At 40.6% G+C, this 24,475-nt stretch overlaps 1 protein-coding gene across 2 annotated transcripts; it reads right to left on the bottom strand.

Annotated features, from left to right (window-relative positions):
* Window positions 1-18: 18 nt before the first annotated feature.
* Window positions 19-24,130, bottom strand: LOC133411414 (uncharacterized). 2 transcript variants are annotated; one of them, XM_061693781.1, is made up of 6 exons: window positions 23,534-24,126; window positions 9,635-9,940; window positions 8,668-8,943; window positions 4,103-4,201; window positions 3,278-3,324; window positions 19-3,196 (listed from the first exon to the last, which is right to left on the bottom strand). In XM_061693781.1, the coding sequence occupies exons 1-6, from the start codon at window positions 23,586-23,588 to the stop codon at window positions 2,990-2,992; spliced, it is 990 nt and encodes a 329-aa protein (XP_061549765.1). In that variant the 5' UTR covers window positions 23,589-24,126; the 3' UTR covers window positions 19-2,989. The 2 variants fall into 2 exon arrangements, with proteins under 2 accessions (XP_061549765.1, XP_061549766.1); XM_061693782.1 differs by lacking the exon at window positions 4,103-4,201 and having other exon boundaries at window positions 23,534-24,130.
* Between the last annotated feature and the right edge of the window lie 345 nt (window positions 24,131-24,475).

Raw genomic sequence — 24,475 nt, 5'->3', positions numbered from 1 at the left:
GTCGCGGAACAAATGACATGAAGCAAAGGGACAGTATGGGGGGCAGCGGGGTTGAGTCGTGCCATTACATCACAATGACGTCCTGTGTCAAAAGCCACCTGACACATCATCCGCATCATCAAAGCATCCGCACTTTAGAATTAAGCAAAACATCACTGGTCCACAATCCTTCCATCCCCAAAACCACAAACAACACATTTGTAACCAATTCAAGCAAAATAATGCTGCATTTGTAAAAAATTAAAGCACAGGAGTTCTGCAAAAGTTCCTTTGAGTCAACTGGACTCTTTGGTTGTTGAAGACATTAAACATAAGGGATATTTGTAACATCATCCTTTTTTTCTGACACAATTGAACACTTTGGGTCTGTGCTATCATTCTATCGACAGGGTCCTTTGGGCATGGCTGAGAATGTGTGGTGGGGTGAGGTGTAAGGATGTGACTGGAAGTGCGGGGGGCCCGCTTGGGGGCCCACTTGGGGGAAAGAGGCCTCCTGCAGGTGGGAGGGGTCTGTGGGTTTTCCGGAGTGGGTTTCTATTAACCTAAGGTCGTAAATCATTTCCCTGGGATTTTCTGTAGTGATTTCCAGAATTTCCTGTGACATCATAACTTCCTGGAGGGGGCCCTCTTGTAAATCTATTGACAAGTGTGTTATCAATCTATCAACAGCTGTTTGGACAGGTGACCCGATGTGAGGGACCACGGAGGGGGTGCCTTGTAGACCTGTCTATTCCCTAAGGTCGTAAATAATTTCCCTGGGATTTCCGGTATGACTTCCGGTTTGGGGATTTTTGGCCCGATTTCCGGTCCTATTTCCAGAGACGTCACTTCCGATGACGTCAACACTTCTGGCCTGAGGACATAAATCATCACCCGTCAAATTTGGACATGAAGTGGATATTATCACTCGCTGATATGTATGCAAGGAGACGATTAGAGATGGCATAGACCTTTCTAGTTTGACATAGTTGGCTTCACACCTCTGTCATACCATCTGTCCTCACTGTCTAGAATTTGGACACTGTTGTCCTCAAGCAATGTGCCTTCTTTTTTGTGTTGCAAATGAACTGTTGACTCTGTATCCAAAGCTTCCCTATCGTTTTTTTCTTTTTTTTTTTGTAACGATTTGTTGGTTTCTCAAATGTAGAAGTGACTACACTGCACTGCATAAACATTGCTTGGGTTTGCTTCTCAGGATTTTGTCCTTGGGGTGAACCAGCTTTGTTTGAGGGCGTTGCCAGGTTTGAAATGCATCCTCATGATCAGGTGTTGTGGCCTTTGTCCTCCTGGCAGAAATGCCTGTTTTGGATACCCACAGTGACTCCCAGCCTTCCTGATGTGTGTCTGCTCCTTGTGTCTTCATTTGTTGGTGATAGGAATCTTTGCTGCTCTGTCATGGAGGGTTCTGATAACCCCTAGCTTTTGTTCCAGTAAGTGATGGGAGTCAAAGAGAAGGTCCTGGTCTGTGAGAGTAGGTTTTCTGTTGACCTAAATATTGAAGCTTTCATACTGTACACCCTCACGTCGCAGTCCACAAATGGCAATGTATTCTCTTTGGCGTCGCGTCTTACTGAGTGAAACTGATCTCACTGTCCACAGAGTTAGTGTTCAGTGAACAATTCTACCACTAGTGCTTCACAGGCTCCTTCTAGTAGTTAATGAAAGAATCACTGAATTACTGTTCAAACTGTGCATAATGTTAAAGTGTACGAAGCGTTTTGTTTTTTTTAAATCCAGCACAGTACATTTTTAAGTACAATTCAGTTATAATTACCCTTTAAGTACAATGATACCTTGAAGTTTAATTGTTCAAGTTCCCTGACCCAGCTCACAACTCACATTCCTCATACCTTAATTCCATTTTCTACATTGAAATTAATTGAAATGCCATCAGTCTGTTCCAGCTATCAAAAAATCACCACAATTTTGTTTGTTATATAATTTTAATAAAGAAAAATAGGGTCGCGGGCATGCTGGAGCCTATCCCAGCTATCATCGGGCAGGAGGCGGGGTACACCCTGAACTGGTCGCCAGCCAATCGCAGGCCACATACAAACAAACAACCATTCACACTCACATTCACACCTACGGGCAATTTTGAGTCTTCAATCAACTTAGCACGCATGTTTTTGGGATGTGGGAGGAAACCGGAGTGCCCGGAGAAAACCCACACAGGCACGGGGAGAACATGCAAACTCCACACAGGCGGGGCCGGGGATTGAACCCCGGTCCTCAGAACTGTGAAGCAGGCGCTCCAACCAGTCGGCCACCGTGCCCATGTAAATAGCGTTTTGTATTTTTTTTTTAAAAAACATAAAGACAAGATTGGTTCCTTAATTTGAAAGTGTCAGACACATGCACAAGTGTCTGGCCTAGAAGAGAGTGCCCATATCTCTCCTGTCTCCCTGTCTCTGCACTTCCGCAGCAGGCACACAAAGAGACCCTCTGTGTGCTACCCTCACGTAATTTAGCCCGTGAGCCAACACGGGGTACTGGGGTGTGGCTGTTGCCGTACACTAGCCGCAGGTGAGAGTTACTGTAGGTAAGCAGTGAGGACCGCTGCCAGGAGTCCATTCAGAGAATGTGGCCGACTGCTGAAACAAAGCTACTACCTTTCCTCCAACGCCCTATATTTATTGCAAAATGTACTATTTGTGTAACAGATATCGTGTCCATCTTGAAAATCAGCAGCCAAATTGAATTTCAAGTGGCCTATGTTTTTTTTCAAGAGTAATGTCGAAGGAGTACCTGTGCCAAATTTGGTGCTTATGTCATAATTTGTAAGATTGCTCTGCTGTACTACATGTGACAACTCCACACTTACAATTTAGAACTGAAGAAGCCTTTTGCATTAAAAGTGAAATGTTTTCCCCAAAAGAAGAGTCTCGCTGCCTTGATTTGACTTTCGGGGATTACCATGACCTGAATACCATGACCTGAATGACTACAGACAAAGACAAAGAAATGCATAAACATGAAGTCTGCGTAATTACAATGCCAAAAATGGGTTACTATTTTGCGCAGGGACTAGTATGGGATCCTGTTCCAGTGTCTTTTTGAGGTTTTGCTGCTCTGAGAACTTGGACGTACAGTTCGGTCCTGTGTGATGTCCCACCAAAGAGTAGGCGGAGATCTCAGAAAGACTGCCGTCATTAGAAGCGTGAATGGCATTCACATTTTGGATCGGGTTGATCTCCTGCAAGCAAATGAAATGAAAATGTTTAACTATTTTTTGGCTATTATGCCTTTTGGCAGATTGTAGGATTTGAGGATTTACCCGAGGAACTCCACATTCTGTTTGCCTGGTTGCCAGTCTTTGTCTTTCTGTAGGATATTTGCACAAGTCACTGGAGTTCTTCGATAACATTAACCACAGATTATAGCCAATAGTTTAACAGTGTCCCTGCAGTCGTATGACCAAAAAACAATCCGGATAAGGTGTTAGGTTTTGGATTAGGAGCCGAAGGGTTAAGGTATGGGGTAAATCGCATTTGGGTGACGAAGGTTTGGGTTGGAATTTAGGACTTTAATGGTACTAGGTTTAGCGTAACGGGGAAAATAAATGGTACAAGGGTTAATGTAAGGGGGACCACGGTTCAGACTATGGTTAGAGAATGGTGACAACGGTTCGGATAGGTTGGGGATTTAGATTAAATGATACTAGAGTTAGTCTAAGGGATCCAGAGTAAGCACTAGGGTTGGAAGGAGTCAGAAAGGTGCACGATTTAAAACTTACATTAAATGGCAGTAGGGTAAGAGTAAGAGTAGAGGGGATAAGATTTAAGATTTAGATGAATTGGTACTGGGCTATTGTAAAGGGACCATGGTTAAAACTACTGCCCGAGTTTGGGGACGAGTGTTTAATTAGGTTTAGGATTTCAATTAAATGGTCCTAGGGAAGCAATGGTTTTTACTCCAATTAGGGAATGGGGACAAGGTTTAGGGTAGATGTAGGACACAAATCCAATTATTAAATGCTACTAGGGCTATTGTAAGGAGCACCATGGTTAGAGCTAGTTTCAGAGAAAACGCTGGTAGTTGGCAAGTGTTTAAAACTACCGACATACACGACATAAGTGGAACATCAAAGACCCAAACTTACTTCTTAAAATAATAATAATAATAAGACCAAGGAAAATGCCAACAAGTACTGGAAAGAATAGTATCCAGATCCAGGGGGCTATTGAGCTTCCATTGGATTCTGTGGGGGGAAAAAAAAACATTTTTTAGCCCCTTTCACGCTGCCTGAAGTTTTACCAGCTTGTTTGTATAAACAGCACGAGATCGCTGAGGGAAAGCAGCTGCAAATACTATGTCCTGCCGTCACTGGGATCCCTACCATTCTGGCTCTGATGCGCCAGTTTAAGCAAAAAATACAAATACAAATCCTGCCTTTGCTGGGTTCTGTACAGGGGTGTTGAAGTGGGTAGGGCAGAATTGGAGTGACGTACCAGAGCCCCAAGTATGGGGATGGGCCTGTGTTTTTGTAAAGTTTTTAAGATTTTAAGAAAAACAACATCGTAAATGTTCAGAAAATACATTTTGATGAGTTCAATAAGGACTGTCAGACTGGTAGAGACTACCTAAACCCACCTTGCAAAACTGCAAAATTACGAACGGTCGTGTATCTCGCGAGCAGCAGCGAATGTTACCCTCTGCTGCTGCTGTTTTCTGACTCACTTCTCGACTTGTTGTGATCTGATTTGCTTTGGGTCCGTTCAATATGTGAAATTCCGGAAAAATACCACTGTCGTGAGGGAGTGAATGAAGAGAAGGAGCGGTGAATCAGATAATAAAGAATTAACTTTAATTACTTTATTTTATGATTGTTTCACAGTGGCTATGCTGCCTGCTTGTCATGGCAGAGTTGGGTAAAAAAAAAAAAAAAAACGCTGAGTAAATCAGCATGCTATCAAGCAATGTAAATTGAATAATAATATTGGACGTTGATAAAATAAACAATTTATGCCAAATTAATAGGTAATTTAAAAATAATGTTGATGAATACAAACATGTTTAAATAAAGTTTAGTGAGTACAGTGGGGACGGAAAGTATTCAGACCCCCTTACATTTTTCACTCTTTGTTATATTGGAGCCATTTGCCAAAATCATTTAAGCAATTTTTTTTGTACACACAGCACCCCACATTGACAGAAAAAAACGGAATTGTTGAATTTTTTTCAGATTAAAAAGGAAAAACAGAAATATCACACAGCCATAAGTATTCAGACCCTTTATTTACATGTATGGAAAGCCCCCAATAAGGCCTTTAATCACTGCCAACCTTCCCAGTTTACATGGATATTTGACGTCTAAAGCCGTCAATGGCATTGAATGTGTTAAATATCACTGAATGTGGTTCATGGCAAATACAGTATATCCCCATGTTCATTCTTCAAATATACTTATTCTGGTTATGAAACTATATACTGTTTTTAGGTAACTTTTAGGGAGTATTATAGTAAACTTAGGCAACTGTGGGGGAGTATTTCAATACATACAGCGGCTGAAATATGTATTTAACACGTCACCATTTTTCTCACTAAATCAATTTCCAAAGGTGCTATTGACATAAAAATTTCACCAGATGTTGGTAACAACCCAAGTAATCCATACATAGAAAGAAAGTAGAACAAATACGCTCAGAAATTAAGTTGCGTGTAACTGTGAAATGACAGGGGGAAGTATTGAACACACCAACTGGTATTTATTTAATACTTTGTACAAAAGCCTTTGTTGGCAATGACAGGTTCAAGATGCCTTCTGTATGGAGAAACTAGTCGCATGCATTGCTCTGGTGCGATTTTGGCCCAGTCCTCCACACAAGCAGTCTTCAAATCTTGAAGGTTCCGTGGGCTTCTTTTGTGGACGTTGAGTTTCAGTTCTTTCCATAGATTGGCTGTGCCATTCTAGCATCGTTTTTTTTTTCTTTGAAGCCAATTGAGTGTCCTTGGCAGTATGTTTTGGATCATTATCCTGATGAAATGACCACCCTCGTTTCATTTTCATCATCCTCGTAGATGGCAGCAGATTTTTATCAAGAATGTCTCGGTATATTTGCCCATTCATCCTTCCTTCAATAATGTGAAGTTTACCAGTACCATTTGCTGAAAAGCAGCCCCACACCATCATGTTCCCACCTCTGAACTTCACTGTTGGTATGGTGTTTTGAGGGTGATGTGCAGTGCCATTTCTCCTCAAACGTGGTTTGCATTATGGTATCCAAAGAGTTCAATTTTGCTCTCATCCGACGAGACTATATTCTCCCAGTATTTAACTGGCTTGTCCAAATGTTGTTCAGTAAACTTTAAACGAGCTTTGACAAGATATTTTTTCAGCAATGGGGTCTTGCGTGATGAGTGTGCATACAGGCCATGGCGGCGGAATACATTACTCACTGTTTTCCTTGTGACAACAGTACCTGCTCATTTCAGGTCTTTTTTAAACTCTCCACAGGTGGCTCTTGGACAACTCTTCTGATTATTCTTTGCACTCCTCTGTCAGAAATCTTCCGAGGAGCACCTGATCGAGGCAAATTTATGGGAGTATGATTGGCTTTCCATTTACGTATTATGGCCCCAACCGTGCTCACTGGAACGTTCAGAAGCTTAGATATGCTCCTGTAACCAATGCCATTATTATGTTTTGCAACAATTACTTTGCAATGGTCTTGAGACAGCTCTTTGCTCTTTCCCATCATGAGATGTGTCTTGACTCACACCTTGGCAATGAGACCTTTTTGTATACCATCAATAAGGACTGAACCATCTGATATTAATTTGCACTGACAAGGGGGTGGATTTCCGTTGGATGATTGATAGATTTTAGGTGTTGTCTTGGCTTTCCATGCCTTTTTGCACCTCCCTTTCTTCATGTGTTCAATGCATTTTCCCTATGTCATTTCACATTATGACACACAACTTAATTTCTGATCTTATCAGTTGTACTTTCTTTGTATGTATCGATTATTTGGGTTGATCCCAACATCTGGTGAAAATTTCATGTCAATTTGGAAATATATTTAATGAGAAAAATGGTGACGTGTTGAATACTTATTTCAGCTGTTGTGTGCGTGTGTGTGTTTGTGTATGTGTGTGTATACACACACACAGAGAGAGACACGCACACACACACACACCCTTTCCAAAAAAAATTAATATCATGGAAAAGTTGATTTGTTTCCATAATTCCATTCAAAAAGTTAAACTTTCATAGATTATAGATTCAGGGCCCACAAGTTAAACCATTTCAAGTATGGATTTGTTTATTTTTGCAAAATTTGTGCTTCCAGCTCATAAAACCCACAAAATTAGGAATTCAAAAAATTTTAATAGTGTGAAGAAATCACCATTTACTTCTCAGTTTTTGTAAAACAATAAAAATTAAAAAAATTAAAAAATAAATTAGGGTCACATTAAATGAATCAAAATATGGTACTTTCAAAACGATATGTTAATCTTCAATACTTGGTTGGGAATCCCTTTGCTTTAATCACTGCCTGGGTGCGCCGTGGCATTGAGGCAATCAGCCTGTGCCATTGCCTGACAGTTATGGAAGCCCAGAGTTCCTTGATACTTGCTGTCAGTTCTTTGTTTGTGGGTCTGGCGCCGCTCATTTTCCTCTTGATAATAGAGTTTTTTCAGTTTTCCCTTTTTGAAGATTAAATATTATTTTGAGACTCCCGCACTCCTGCCTTGCCTCCCTGCTTCCCTGCAATTGGGTCCACCATGTTCTTGCCTTGCGTTACTCGCCCTCGCCCTAACCACGTACATGACACACATTGAACCCAACTGACACAATTGAACCAAACTGAAGCAATTTAATGACACCTGGGGAAACCTGTGTTGAGGAGGTGATTAATGTGTGACACTCAGTTTAAAACATTTATGGCCTGCAAAATTTGGGCTGATTTCTTTACAGTATTCTCATTTTTTAATTCCTGATTTCATGGGTTTTATGGGCTGGAAACCCAAATTATGTAAAAATAAACAAATATATATATATATATATATATATATATATATGTGTGTGTGTGTGTGTGTGTGTGTGTATGTGTGTGTGAGAGAGAGAGCGAGTATGTTTTTTTTTGTGTGTTTTTTTGTTTTGTTTTTTAACCCTGGAACATTTTTGAATAAGCGGGGATAAACCACCAATAAGCGTTTTTGGGTTCAGTTTCCCGCCTCCACACCCAAAAAAAACCCTCATTTTTTTGTTTTAATTGAATTTTTTTTGTTTGACAAATCCATGAATAAGTGAATCCAAAGATGCTGAACTGCAAAAATGCTGGGGTCCACTGTATTGGTGCCAACATTATACTCTCTGTTTTAAAGACCTGTATGTCACACAGAGACAATGAACCCGGTCACAGCTGCACTTATGTTACTGTAAGTGCAATAAAATCTACCTGCGTTAAAAAACAAAAAACAAACAAACAAGAATACTTAAATCTAATCTGCAAAACAATTGTGATAATAAATTACAAGTAAAAAAAACAATAATACAAGATCAAATCCCTAGACACAGCATGGAGAATCCTGTATAATAGAAACAAGAAATAGAAATAATTTTTAAAAAAAGCCCTTTTGTCATTTTCTAGTACTGGCTGTTGTTGACCATTAATAGTGGGGTGGGGGGCTGACTCGATGCTGTTTCTTCCACTTACTCACCGCCAAGTTGAGAGCAGATATGTTGAACGTCCTTTTCATCCTGGGTCTGGCTAACCTCGTTGCTGTGCTCACACACAATAGAAGAATTGAAGAAGAAGGCCTTGAGACGCCCAGCTGCCTTTGACAGTCTGTCTCCGCTCTGATCGCAGACATCATGGCGGCATGCAAAAATTGCATTGAGTTTTGTGGTGTCGGTACTGCAGGTCACCGTCAGATTACAGGAGTCCGAGTCGGCCCACACCGGCACCACCTTCAGCTTGACGGGAGATGCCATGGCTGTAAAGTCGACTGGTTAGTGTACATGTGAAAAATAACTCTCCAGTTACGTGGTTTCACAGTCACAGCAATGATGTTCCTGGGTCAGTGTGACCCAGGGCATGTTTGACCACCCATTTTCATTCAGGTCTAATAAACGGCAATAATCGCCCAAGGTAAAATTGACCCTGCATGTTTGGTTCTCAGAAACAGTGATGATGATCCGAGGTCAGGGTTAGGGTTATTCTTGTGATTTAGATGAAGATCAGACTACATTTTATGACCTATTTATACAGAAAATTAAGAAATTCCAGAGGATTCAAATACTTTTTCTTCCCACTGTATTTAACCTTCCCATTAGAGTCCCTTCTCAGGAAGAGCAATGGCTCTCCTTTGTCAGTTTGACCTGGGACATGTCAAATATTAAAATATTATGTTCATTTTTCAGGAACAACAATATTGTTCCTGGGTCAATTTGACCCAGGGCATGATACAATTGTTTTTCAGGAACAGCAATGATGATCCTGAATCAATTTGACCTGAGGCATGTTTAACCCTCCCTTTACGTTCATTTGTCAGGAGCACTGATGTTCTTTGGGTCAGTTTATGTTTAACGATCCTGTTACGTCATTCGTTTGTTTCAGGAACAGCAATCAACTCCTTGGGTCATATTGACTTGGGGCATCAACAACCATTTCAATCAATGACGTACCTTTAACTTGAACGTTGTATTCAGCCAATGTCAGCTCGCTACCACCGCTAAGCACTGCAGTGTAACGTCCATTGTCCAGCGCTTGTACCTTTCTTAATGTCAAGGTAAAGTTTTTTGATAACGTGACTCTTCCTGTGTAATTTTGAAATATTTTTCTTTCAAATGACTTATCTGATCTTAAAATGCTGGAAGTTTTATTGAACTTCCATAAGAATTGGTCGTTATCCACAGTAAACTTGACAAGTTCCTTCACTTCCAAACTTAGGTCAGTTCCCAGCATCACAAACTTGGTCTCTGCTCCACTCCCTAAAAAAAGACCACAAAAAAGCCCAACATCAGAATTATACATCATAATATAACAACTGAGTAATTAAATGTTATGTTAATATTATTAATATTGGCGGCACGGTAGACGACTGGGTAGAGCGTCTGCCTCACACTTCTGAGGACCAGGGTTCAATCCCCGGCCCCGCCGTGTGGAGTTTGCATGTTCTCCCCGTGCCTGCGTGGGTTTTCTCCGGGCACTCCGGTTTCCTCCCACATCCCAAAAACATGCAAGGTAGGTTGATTGACGACTCTAAATTGCCCGTAGGTGTGAACGTGAGTGCGAATGGTTGTTTGTTTGTATGTGCCCTGCGATTGGCTGGCAACCAGTTCAGGGTGTACCCCGCCTCCTGCCCAATGATAGCTGGGATAGGCTCCAGCACGCTCCCGACCATAGTGAGGAGAAGCGGCTCAGAAAATGGATGGATATTATTAATATTATTTTGACTTTTTACTTTCTAATAATATAATAACATATAAAATATTACTTTACTTTGCTACTTATTGACTTTTTTCAAGACAGACATTTTTTCAAGAAAAATAATATATTTTATTGAAAATTTGATCTATTTTCTTCAATAAATTCTACTTTTAGTTACCTTTGAATTGTATATACTATATAGTTCTCTCTCACTCACTCACTCATTCACACACACACACACACACACACACACACACACACACGCTCTTTATCAATAAGTCTCGTCAGCAATCAGCCTCTTCATTCAGTCATTTTAGTGGATAAAGCAAATAGTATTTCTTTAAGGTCCTCGGCTTTGTGTTGTTGTTTTTTTCCACTTAAAAATTGTAATGCTGGTAGGTACGTTGGACTCCCACTGAACATGAGTTTGAATGTGATCTGTTACTTCTGAACATAGTCACATGCCAGTTATAAGAGGATGTGTGTCCTTGTGCAATCAGATATATTTTTATTTATCCATCCATCCATTTTCTGAGCCGCTTATCCTCACTAGGGTCGCGGGCGTGATGGAGCCTATCCCAGCTGTCATCGGGCAGGAGCCGGGGTACACCCTGAACTGGTTGCCAGCCAATCTCAGGGCACATACAAACAGACAACCATTCGCACTCACAGTCACACGTACGGGCAATTTAGAGTCTCCAATTTATGCATGTTTTTGGGATGCGGGAGGAAACCGGAGTGCCCGGAGTAAACCCACGCAGGCACGGGGAGAACATGCAAACTCCACACAGTCGGGGCCGGGGATTGAACCCGGGTCCTCAGAACTGTGAGGCTGACGCTCTAACCAGTCGTCCACCGTGCCGCCTATTTTTATTTATTTTATTTAATTTTTATTTAATCAGGTAAAAGACCAGTTAAAACAGAACATCTCTTTTGCAATGGTGACCTGGCCAGGAAGGCAGCAAGTTAAACATCAAGTCTAAGTCAATCCCATTAAAGTTTATTTCAGTTGTTTATTCTCACCTCCCCTCTCAAAAAGACACAAAAATAAATCAGTTGAGTTGACCAAATTCGAGGTCATGTTAATGGTGGTAAAAGTTTTAAAATAATGTATCTTGGTCAGAATTATTTTACAACCCAAAAACCTGGCATTTGAACAGGGGTGTGTCGACATTTTATATCCACTGCAGCCTTGTTTCTGTTTTTGTACTCTGCCTGGTGAGCCTACAGTATTGTGCTGTTTAACAAGTCGAAACAATATTGTATAAGACCATTTCTTGGAGCTGAACTTGCCTTCATTTGTTATTTTACAAAGATTTTACTTCATAAAGATTTAGTTTCAGCTTCAGTGATACTGTTCAGTAATATCTGAATTTGCACATTCATATTATATTTAGGTATTTTTATTTTATTTGACGTTCATGCTCTGATTTTCCAAAAATAAAACAAAAGTTACTCACTAGTTACCGTATTTTCCGGACTGTAAGCCGCGCCTACTTTTTTTTTTTACATATATTAGCCGCACCGGACTATACGCCGCGGATATATACGTTGTGAAATTAGATATTTACGCAGAAAGATTTTGTAAATGTTTATTTACATACCTTGTTTCCAAACAGTGCCTGTAACATGGCAGTAAAACGGCTCAAACATAACAGAAAAGTCATTGTTTTTGTTCATCCTCCTCCTGTTCACTGAAACCACTGAAGTCGTCTTCTTCAGTGTCGGAGTTGAAGAGCCTCAAAACGTCTCCGTCGCACACCATTTCAGTCTCTCTGTCGCTCTCAATGTCATTTTCATCTCGAGACACAGTTACCGCTGAAGTTGTGCTGTTCTCCTCACGTAGCAGTCCAAGCCTTTCGAAATCCGTTGGTGATCGTAGATTCTTTCACACTGCTCCACGCTTTTAAGATCCACTGACAGACCTCAGAAAAGGATGATCGTCGCATGCGGCCAAAACTCCTCCCGGACGCCAACTGTAACACTCTGTCAGTCATTCAGTCATTAAGCTTTCTGTCATCCACCCTTTTTGTTAACTTTAACGACTATGACTTTTGGGAGTTCTTCTTTTGGCATAGTCGTCTGCTGAAAAATCACCATTGGTGGAAGCTTTTGTCCGGATGCGGTGCAGCTCAAAACACACGTGAAGTGCGTTCTCTCGTGGGCAGCTATGTGCAGCAGCTCTATTTCCCTCCTGGATGGACAGATCGTTTTTGCACTTATTGATAGCCCTTACCGGAAAAAACAAAATCTTTATTTTAGCCGCATCGTTACATAGGCTGCAGAGTTCAGAGCGCGGGAAAAAAGGAGCAGTTTATAGTCCGGAAAATACGGTACTTACTCAGTACTTAAGTAGTTTTTTTTCAATTATGACTTTCTTACGCTTACTCATGTAATTACAGTTTTTGGAGGACTACTTTTGACTTTTACTTATATTACTTATTCTAATATTCTAAAGTAATAGTACTCTTAAGTGAGTATAATATTTGGTTACGCTACCCACCTCTGGGCGTATTGCATAAAGTAAAAGGGCGAACTGTTCATAAGAGCTACAGATTGTCTGTGTGTTTGTGTTACGCTTTCTTTCTTGTGTTAGGTTTAAAATTGATGGAAAAATGTAAATAAGTTATCATGTGTTGTGCTTTTCTGCTTACTTCTAGTTAGAGAAATGTTTTATCACTACGTGGAAGCTTGCAGGTGCAAGGACAAATTTGAGCCGAGGCGTTTCCTGTGTCTTGATAAGAAGAATAATTCTTCTCCTATCTCAACGACAACAAAGAGTGTTATGTGCTGATCACATGAGTTGCAAAAAGCATGTATGCCCCCACCCTTTTGACGTTGTAACTCATGTGTAACAAGGGAACGGCCCTAAAGTAATAAAAAGAGAGAATCCGGCAGAGTGAACTCAGAAAAATGGTTGGAGACTGTAACTGAGTACACTCTTGGCCGTTTTCTCCTTGCAAGTCTGAAAACTGAACGACCTCTGTGTCTGTCTTGATTTCTTACAAGTGTTTTAGGTGTCTTGAACCTGACATTTACTTGGTCCTTCGAAACGGATACCAACATACCCGACGAATCCAGCGGGCGGGTGGATTGCAGTATAAAGACAATGGCCATGGCGGACTCCATTTAAAGTGAGTCCAAAAGACCCTTTCCGGGACTGAAATCGGCCCGCCAGCTGGAATCCAAAGGTTGACGGTACTCTGAGAAGACAGACAGGGGTGAGTTGAGTTTTCATTTAAAAAGGTATGAATGAATAAGGAAAAGGTTTGCGAAACCTGAGACAAAAAAACCCTGTGAATACTAGTCAATGGCAGGTCAGCGTGGCGTCGTAGTTAAATTCCGTATAGGACGGCGGAGTCCTCTGACTGTGAATGAAAACTGTTTGAATGAGAGTGTAAACGGGAAATGGGAAACCACTAGGTTTTCCATTCCATACCAAAACAGTGGGATTGTAAACACCAGGCTGGTGTGGATGCGCAGGCAAGAATGATCCACCTGAAAAGGTTGAAGTGAGAATTACCACAACAGAAAATTTGAGTTGCTGTCCTACTGAAAAGAACCAGTGTTCTAGACTACCCTAGGTAGTATTACACTAAACCAAATTCTTTCAAATGGGGAAAGGAAGTAGTCAAATAAAAAGCAGGGATACACTGCAGTGTAAAGATTGGAAGTTCATTAAATTAAATTTTAAAAAAGAAAAAAAACAGGATCCTGATAAAATTTAATATTTAGACCCATGGATAACTGAACACGGCTTTAATGGTTGGTTAAATACACACACAAAATAGCCGCGTTGCAGGAATCAATTATATTTTAAAAAAAGAGGAAAAAAAAGAAAAGCCTTAAAAAAGGAAGGAAAATGATTTTGGGGAAACAGAAAACTGAAAGAGAATTTGAGAGGGAGACAGAGAACGGAAAGAGAATGTAGACAAAATAAGAAAGGAAAATGAATGTGAAAAGAAAGAGAGAATGTGTAGAGAAGGAAAAAGAACAATTAATGTTCCATAGAAAGGAGGATGATGAGACAGGATCAGTGTCAAGGAGAAGAGAAAGAATTGTTGAAATAAGTGAAAACGGGGGAGGTGTAACTGCCCCCCTTTATCCTAAATTACCACCGCCTCCACATTAGGACTGACACCACATAAAGCAGACATAAACCAGTTTGTTGAGGAACTGGAAAATTTAAGCCGATCATATAACATAAATGATGCAAAAGTCCAACAAGTGTGGATGACGGCCATGGGTCCAGATTGGCATAATATTAGAGGACCATGGAATCCAAGAGATGCAAATGGGATTTTGGCCCATGATAGTCGCAAATTGGGACACCGGGTGGAAGGATTAATTCACAGAGCAACCCAGCGTTTCAGACAGAACAGAATGGAATGTTGGTGTTGTGGACACAGATCAAGAGACTGTCCAGACAGAAAAACTACAAAATCATGACTAGACCCACCATTGAGGGCTTGCACGCTGCCAGAACTAAGACAAGGGCGTGCAAAATCCTCTCGGACCGTCTGCACCCCGGTCACCGGCTCTTCCAGCTCCTTCCCTCAGGTAGGCGCTACCGATCAACGCAAACTAGAACTAGTAGACATTCCAACAGCTTCTTCCCTCTTGCGATCAACTTCTTAAACACCTAACCTATAATTCCATTACAACAACCTGGCAATTTTTGGACTTGAGTTCGTTGTCACATTTCTGTGGGGCCAATTATGTATTACTCGTGCACTCACTGTAGTTGTCTCGCCATGCTGCACTATTTGCATATACTGGCCCCTCATGCCAGAGTAGCATCTGCTCAATTTGCACACTGATTGAGGAGTATCTGTAACATTTGCACAACCAACAATTGTCCCAGATGATCGCACTACTCGTCACTTTAAACCGCATATACTCCTTGAAGTCGCGGTGCCCTTTGCACAATGGTCATTGCACCGGACTATTGCAATATTAGTCGTTCGAACTGCTCTAAGTGCTAGAGGACTCTGCATCTTTTTGCACAATTGTTTTTTGTCAATGTCTTTATGTCCCCAAAGTGTTCTGTAAATTAACTGTCTGTTGTACTAGAGCGGCTCCAACTACCGGAGACAAATTCCTTGTGTGTTTTGGACATACTTGGCAAATAAAGATGATTCTGATTCTGATTCTGATTCTGATTCGGATTCGTAAATGGCAAACCCATGACCTTTCTGTGTGACGTAATACAAGGAATAGGTTTGCCATTGTACTATTACTCACTGGATGTGTTGAATGTACTTCCGTGTGAGACAGGCTCAGCCCTCCTAACAGAGGGGCAAAAAGCCATCACAGACGCACAAGATAGAATGACACCCGACAACTTACATGTGACAATGTGGTACAAGACCAGACCAGGATCAGACGCTAAGTATGAAGACAAACTTAGGAAAACACCACAGAAAATCACAATTACATGTCTATTCGGACGCGGAAAGCACCTCCGTAGCCGGAGTAACGCTAAGTCCGGAAGCAAAGGCATTACATAAAGAATGGACACCACCACATGTATCACTTTACAAAGACAACCAAAGTGAGTGGAAAGATCTTTCAAAAATGGTGGAAGAGGGCGAAAAAGCTACAGATTGGGTAGCTACATCAGTAAATACGTGGACCAGTGCAAACACAGGTCTCACCAGAAAAGCACTCTTCTGGTGCGTAAGAATCAAAATTGGAGTACACCTACATAAAAGCCCAGAATGACACATTCTCCTGACCGAGGAGGAAGAGATAATACTTAAAGATTTGCCTTTAACATTGTGGTCAAAAGGCGCCACTGATGGAGGGCGAGTGAAAAGACCATTACCGGTACAAATACGACCAAAAGCAGAATATAGACCTTGTGTCAGACAATATCCACTAAAACCAGATGCTAAAGAAGGTATTAAACCAGTGATTGAAGATTTAATAAAAGCAGGAGTAATAATTGAATGCGCAGACTCGCCGTGTAATAAACCACTATTCCCGGTCAAAAAACAGGCTCCGTCAACAGGATGGCGTATGGTACAAGATCTGCAGGCAATAAACAATGCTGTAATACAAAGGGCACCATGTGTGCTTGATCCGTATACGCTGCTAAATTCATTAAGATCAGATGCAAAAGTATTTTCAGTCATAGACCTTAGTAACGCTTTCTTTTCGGTACCAATACACAAAGATAGCCAATTCTGGTTTGCATTTACATTTGAAGGAAAAAGATATACTTTCACAAGGTTACCACAACAATATTGTGAAAGCCCAACTATCTATTCACAGGTTATGAGTGCCAGTATGGCAAAATTCCAAACCCCTGGGGAAACTCAAATCCTACTCTACGTAGATGACATATTACTGGCCTGCCCAGACAAACGTACCTGTGAAAGTGATACTTTGGCTCTCCTAAAACACTTGGCAGACGAGGGACATAAAGTGAGCAAAAATAAGCTCCAATTCCGCAAAGAACAAGTTAAATATTTAGGCCATAATTTGAGTAAAGGAGGAAGAACAATAATAGAAGATAGAAAGACAGCTATCTTACAAGCTCTTACAAGCAAAAACAGATGATGTCATTTTTGGGACTAAGAAATTACTGTAGGACATGGGTGCCCAATTATGCAGAAATAACTGCACCTTTAAACAAACTCATGTACAGTGAAGACCTAAAGATGACATCACCATTACAGTGGAATGAGGAGGCAGAAAAAGCGTTTATAAAAATAAAACAAAAACTAGCAATATGCAAATGCACTGCACATACAGCCGGAACAGACAGTATCTCTTTGCAGCAGAAGGGGAAGAGCAAATACTAAATCTAGAAAATAATAAGGAACTAGACAATGAAGTTCTGAAAGAAATGCAAGAACGAAGCCCACTAAAAGAAAAAGAACAATGGTTAAAAAATAATGTAAAAAGTGTCCTCAAGGTAAACCTGTCTTACCAAAAAACTTATATAAATGGGCATCAATATTGAGCCATGGTTCAACACATGTCTCAACAGCAGGGATGGTAAGACAGATAAATCAATATTATACAACTTATGGTTTTAATTCTTTTTTTTTTTTTTAAACTTTTGTAGAGCATGTATGATTTGTGCTAGGCATAATCCACAAGGCAATTTGAGGCCCAGGAGAGGTAAATTTCCTGCACCTCAATACCCTTTTCAAATAATTCACATGGACTTTATTGAATTAAACCAAAGTGAAGGGAAAAGGTATTGTTTGGTCATCGTTGATGCATTCTCTAAATGGATAGAGCTGTTCCCCACAAAGCATCCCGACGCACTAACAGTAGTGAAGGCGTTATGTAAAGACATTATACCGCATGGCCCTTGACATGATTGTTACTGCTGTTACTTTGTTATTGCTTTTCGGATGCTGTATTATTCCATGTACGAGGACACTGTGTGTCAAGATTGTCACGGGAGTGGTGGGAAAGAATATAATCCAGCCGGAATCACTGATGTTGATGACCTCCGAAGGAGCTCCTACACCTGAAGTTCTGCTCACACAAGACGACGTTGCGTCCAGATGGATGAATTATTGATGAAGAATATACAGTGTCTTTTCTCTTAGCATGTTACGGGACGTGTCTTTTTCACTCCTCAAATCAATATATGGGGAGGTTTTTGGCCTGTCTCAAGAGTAGTACTACGATGTAAACAGGGGAATTGTTGGATTGTTCTATTTGTTTTCCTTTCTTTAACAAATAAGTTCCATTTCCAAAACATCCAAGGCCAGAGAGAGGGGTGCCCACATTTTAGGATGACTCCCCTTTCTGATGCTTTATAGCACTCAAGGTAGATTACTGAAGAATGATGTTCTTAGGATGACTCCCTTTTCTGATAACACCCAAGGCCAGAGGTACCTTCTGCTGAAACATATATAAAGACTTTCTTCCAGGCAGATCCAAGTTACATAGATGCAATTGGAATTCCAAGAGGGGTACCTGATGAATACAAATTAGTAGATCAAGTAGCAGCAGGGTTTGAATCTACAATCTGTTGGTGGTGTACAACCAATAAAAACGTAGACCGAATAAACTACATCCACTACAATGTACAGCGTTAGGAAATTGGACACAAGACGGTTTAGAGGCCGTACATGAACAACTGGCTGCCACATCTTTAATGTCATTTCAGAACAGAATTGCACTAGATATGTTGCTTGCGGAGAGAGGAGATGTGTGTGCCATGTTTGGAGAACTGTGCTGTACGCACCGCTGCAGATGGCAGCCTGACCAGGGCCATTGGTGGCCTGCGCACCCTCAACCGCAAGATGAAAGAGCATTCTGGCGTGGACATCCATGTGGGACGAATGGATGAAAGTGTTTGGCAAGTATAAGATGTTGGTCTCATCAATTTTAATATCAATAGCAGTATTTGCTGCAATACTGACATTGTGTGGATGTTGCTGTATTCCATGTTTACGAGCACTTTTGAATAGATTAATCACCACCGCAATCCAACCTACGAGCAATCGTGCAGAACAAAATTACCCCCTTCTACCAAAACAGAACCAGGATAGTTCTGATGACGATGATGATAAAGAAATGGAGATCGGGACATTATTTGATTCGACTGAGGAGATCAAATAAAGCATTTCATGTCTTGTGTTCATGATAATGATCTTACAGCCAAAAATCAGAAGAAGCTGCTGCTAAATAAGTGATGTGAAACATAAGCAAAAACATGATAAACAGGAGGGAAATGATGGAAAAATGTAAATACGTTATCATGTGTTGTGCTTTTCTGCTTACTTCTAGTTAGAGAAATGTTTTATCACTGCGTGCAAGCTTGCAGCTGCAAGGACAAATTTGAGCTGAGGAGTTTCTTGTGTCTTGATAAGAAGTATATAATTTTTCTACTGCCTCAACCACAACAAAGAGTGTTATGTGCTGAAAAAGCAATGTATGCCCCCACCTTTTTGACGTTGTAACTCATATGAAACAAGGGAACTGCCCTAAAGTAATAAAAAGAGAGAATCCGGCAGAGTGAACTCAGAAAAATGGTTAGAGACTGTAACTAAGTACACTCTTGGCCGTTTTCTCCTTGCAAGTCTGAAAACTGAACGACCTCTGTGTCTGTCTTGATTTTTTACAAGTGTTTTAGGTGTCTTGAACCTGACAAAAATTTTATTGGGTCATATTCTTTATTGAAATACATTTTGTCTTTTGTCTAGAATAATCATTATGCTACAGCATACACAGCAAATTGAAGACTAGAACAGAGTAGGAGATTATGCTGAGTGCTGAGTCTGACCATGGCTAATCAAAATAGCTTCTGTGAGATCTCTCTTCTTTTCCTTTCGACTTGTCCCGTTAGGGGTCGCCACGACGTGTCTTCCTTTCCCATGTAAGTCTATCTCCTGCATCTTCCTCTCTAACGCCAGCTTCCCTCATGTCTTCCCTCATTACATCTATCAACCTCTTTTTGTCGTCCTCAAGCTCTCTCGCCTGGGAGAGTGGTGCAGTTCACACTGATGTTGTTCATATCTGCATCATATGCTTTCCAGAACAAAGGGGCCAGGAAAAAGTGTCCTCCTGTGTGGATCCAAATACAGGTCAGCGCTGTCGTCCACATACACTGGAGGGGCAAAACATTTACATCACATCGATTTCCAACCCCGGTCCTCAGAACTGTGAGGCAGACGCTCTAACCAGTTGTCCACCGTGCCGTTTCAAAGAAGAATGTGACTTTTAAATACAAAAAAGTTAGACAGTTCAGATATTTGACATTTCACCTTTTTAAATGAAAAATGTGGAATTTTTGCCCCTAAGTAACTTTTGGACTTGGACTTTCAAAAAAGTATTTATTGATTTTATTTAAAAAGCAACTTTTTGTTTCGAAACATGACTCACAACATTACTTTTTCTAAAAAAAAATAAATACAAGTTTATTCTCATAACATTGACTTTTTTTAAACTAAATAATACTACTTTTTTCGATTAAAAAAAAACATATTCTCAAATGAAATGTTTACTTTTTCCTACTTTAGATTATTTATTTAATTATATCCATCCATCCATTTTCTTAGCCGCTTCTCCTCACTATCATCGGGCAGGAGGCGGGGTACACCCTGAACTGGTTGCCAGCCAATCGCAGGGCACATACAAACAAACAACCATTCGCACTCACATTCACACCTACGGGCAATTTAGAGTTGTCAATTAACCTACCATGCATGATTTTGGGTTGTGGGAGGAAACCGGAGTGCCCGGAGAAAACCCACGTAGGCACGGGGAGAACATGCAAACTCCACACAGGTGAGGTCGGATTTGAACCCGGGTACTCAGAACTGTGAGGTAGATGTGGTAACCAGTCGTCCACCGTGCCGCCTACTATGATTCTTTATTCATGTCATATTATGCATTTTTTCTTGAAAAAAGCTTATTGGGTGACACGGTGGACGACTGTTTAGAGCATCTGCCTCACAGTTCTGAGGACCTGGGTTCAATCCCAGGCCCCGCCTGTGTGGAGTTTGCATGTTCTCCCCGTGCCTGCATGGGTTTTCTCCGGGCACTCCAGTTTCCTCCCACATCCCAAAAACATGCATTTATTGGAGACTCTAAATTGCCCGTAGGTGTGAATGTGAGTGCGAATGGTTGTTAGTTTGTATGTGCCCTGCGATTGGCTGGCAACCAGTTCAGGGTGTACCCCGCCTCCTGCCCGATGACAGCTGGGATAGGCTCCAGCACGCCCGTGACCCTAGTGAGGAGAAGCGGCTCAGTAAATGGATGGATGGATCTATTTCCATGGGTACTTTTTTTTTGCATCACAAATATTCTGGACTAAAAAAAATTATGTTATATCCAAATAAGGGATATGATATGGTCGTTGATAAACAATGAATTAGTTAAAACAATATTCATAATGTGCATCCCAAATCCAGAGATAATTCACACACTTTACTTTTAAACATTCTCAAGCATAAATGAAAACAACATGTCGATCATGTTACCACTGGGCTAATGTTAGCCATTGTTAGCACAAGCTGCATTGTAGCTCGCATATACCACATGAAAAAGGTATTTTGGACTCCAGTAATAATACCATATAGATATGTCAAACAATACTATGTACTGTATACGGCTGATTTATTATGAAAAAGAGTCATGCAGAAGTGATAAGAAGCGGATTGCTACAAGAGCTTCTACTTACTGTTTACACTCGGGGCAACCATCTTTGAAAGCGAACTCGGAGGTAGTGAGAAGTCTCTGACTTTCCGAGTGGTAAATCCGCCTGCAGAGGGCATTCCATTTGAAACTTCCAACTAGGAGCTTGGAAATTCCGACTTCCGAGCTCAAATGGAACGCAGCGATTCTTTTGGGATGCAAAACGGGGAAGAGCCGTTAAACTGCCTGGCAGAGAGGCCATTGTCAGTCTACCAGTCGTTGGGTGGAAACTCCCGCAATAATATTCCATTCAGTTATAGTGGTAGTGGCTAACGGTCAAAGAGGCAGCGCTATTTGTTGGAGGCAGAATTGTCTTCAAAGAAACAGCTCAGTCCAGTTGCGACCCATTCAATGCCCTGAGAATTTATGTTTCACTATTTTAAAGTAAAACTTTTTACTGTAACATTACTATTTTTCAAGAAATAAACATACACGTGTGTATCTCGTAATATTGTGATGTTTTTCAAGAAAAAAAATGCAATTTTTGTATTTTAAATATGACATTTTCTTGATAGTACTACTTTTTTAGTTTACCAAAAAAATTACTTTTTACATAAAAAATATGAACTAGTCACATAATTTTAATTTAAAAAATAAAACTTTTTCTTGCATCTTATGATTTTTTTTATTCCAAGGCAAAACACATCTTTTATTTCTTTTCTTTTATGAATTCTCACAAGATTCTGCCTTTTATCAAGAAAAACAGGTTTCCCGAAAGATTCCGATTTGTTTTCTTACAACATTACCACCAATTTAAAATGCTTTTTTTTTTCCATGTTCCCTTTAAATTGAATAAAATAACGAAAGCACCAAACGAAAATCAAAGAACGAAAGCACCAAACGAGAAGAGGAAGTCAGCCGTTAGTTGTGGCGGGGCGGGGAAGGCGGTTAGAGATGAGGCCCAATGCCCCCCACACTGTGCTTGGATCCCTCAGGGGCTCCTCTCCATACAGTTACTATGCAATACTGTAGTAAGACAGTAACATCAGCAGTTCAAGCGCACTAACTACACACTTGCTCCACAACAAAAATGTGCAAGGAGTCAGTACACAGAGCACAACCTACACTGAGGGTACAACAACAACAAAAACTCAAATCAACAGGTGAGGAAAACACACCACCCTGAAAACGCTATTGGTGGTTTCTACCTGCTTATCCAAGAATTACAATATATATATTTTTTTTTAATGGAACTATAATGGGCATCAATTACCTGCAGATTTGTGCTACTCTCTAACCTATCGCCTGCGAATAGCTGTCATCTACTGTAGTAGCATTAAAAGCACTCACAAAGTTCGCTTCCCCCAAAACAAAGCTTTGTGTACTCTTCATTGTCATAGCCTCTCCATGCAAATAAAGTAGAAGCAAAACTAGACGAACGGCTGACCTACTTTTTTGAGTTTGTACAAGCACAGTAGTAAAAATATAGTTAATGCAATAGCGCTATCACAAATTGTGAACATAAAGTTAGATGACTAAAATCTCTAATAATTTAATCCCCGGTCCTCAGAACTTCAAGTTCTGAGTTCTGTAATAATAACTATTATTACATTTTGGTGAATATGTTTGCCACTTCATTCTCTATAATGCAAGATATCAGCAAAGTTTGACCTGTAGTAAATTGTGAACTCCCATTGCCAACTACTACAACAAACATAAGGAAAAAAAACAAAAACATCTTTGATTTGATATATGGTGATTTCTTACACATTTGTCACCCTAGGAAGTGTAATTTGTAAAATGTCCCTAACACAGACGCGAAACAAAATTAGTGCTGTTATTGCATATACATGTGTAGTCACAACAAATACAGTCGAGAATGTAGTTATGAGGGCGAGTACGAGCGTGTGAGAACTGAATGTCAGGGGAAATCCGACAACAGCGCAGGAAACGGTTCATTTCACTCACATTTGTATGTTATATGTATTCCTGTGAAACTCCGACTGACATAAAGCAAAAGAGCAAACAACAAGGGGCGTTTTTACCTTGATCCTGGTGTGTATATAGCAGACAGACGAACAAAAGTTGTAATAATTCCATGTCAATGCAGAACTGCGATCAAGCCAGCCTCTTCCACTCGTAAAGAAGTCGAGCCAGCCACCTCAGATGCGAGAGGAAGTAACTAGCGCATGACAAGCAGCTGTGTTTGTCCACATTTATTTTTTCTTAAATGCTGAAACATCCGTTCGTCCATTTGCTGAGCCGCTTCTCCTCACTAGGGTCGCGGGCGTGGCGGAGCCTATCCCAGCTGTCATCGGGCAGACACTGAACCGGTTGCCAGCCAATCGCAGAGCGGGGATTGAACTCGGGTCCTCAGAACTGTGAGGCCACCGTGCCGCCTCATGATAGACATTACTATAAAATTTCATGTTGCTGACGGAAACTAGCTTTCAGGGCTGAATTTTCACACAAATTCAGAGGAGTGCCACCAAGCCAATTTCTACCTAAAAGCTACTGTATATTATGGCCACCGAATGTCAGGTGCAACATCCTTTTGACTGGTGGGTTGTCTCCAAAATAGTGTTTTTGCTCTCTCTCTCTCTCTCTCTCTCTCTCTATATATATATATATATATATATATATATATATATAATACATATTAAATGTGCACTACAAAGGGAACAATTTAGCACTGCATGCACGCCTGAAAACAAACAGGAAACAGTTGACAGGTATCGGGGAAATTGCGGGTGGGGGTTTTATGAGTCAAGTGATTGTGGTTTTTAGTGAACCGTTTCTCACTGCTGTGTCAATATTTGAATTTTCCACAGAACGCCGCCAGCTTATCATCTCCGATAACAACACACACGCAGTATTCTTTTGTTAGATTTCCTAACATACTGATTTCTTTCCCCCCTGATGTTAAGTGGCCGTGTACACAAATACAGATATTCAAAAAGAAAAAAGAAAAAAAAACGACCCCCTAT

This window comes from Phycodurus eques, chromosome 13 (genome assembly GCF_024500275.1).
Source record: "Phycodurus eques isolate BA_2022a chromosome 13, UOR_Pequ_1.1, whole genome shotgun sequence".
Classification (NCBI taxonomy): Eukaryota; Metazoa; Chordata; class Actinopteri; order Syngnathiformes; family Syngnathidae; genus Phycodurus; species Phycodurus eques.
This window is presented reverse-complemented; position numbering and strand designations above follow the sequence as displayed.

Coding starts and splice junctions, on each gene's coding strand:
- LOC133411414 (XM_061693781.1), bottom strand. CDS start 23,588: ATGGAATTATTACAACTTTTGTTCGTCTGTCTGCTATATACACACCAG. Junction 9,941..23,533: donor ATATACACACCAGGATCAAG/GTAAAAACGCCC, acceptor GTCTTTTTTTAG/GGAGTGGAGCAGAGACCAAG. Junction 3,197..3,277: donor CAGAATGTGGAGTTCCTCGG/GTAAATCCTCAA, acceptor ATTTGCTTGCAG/GAGATCAACCCGATCCAAAA.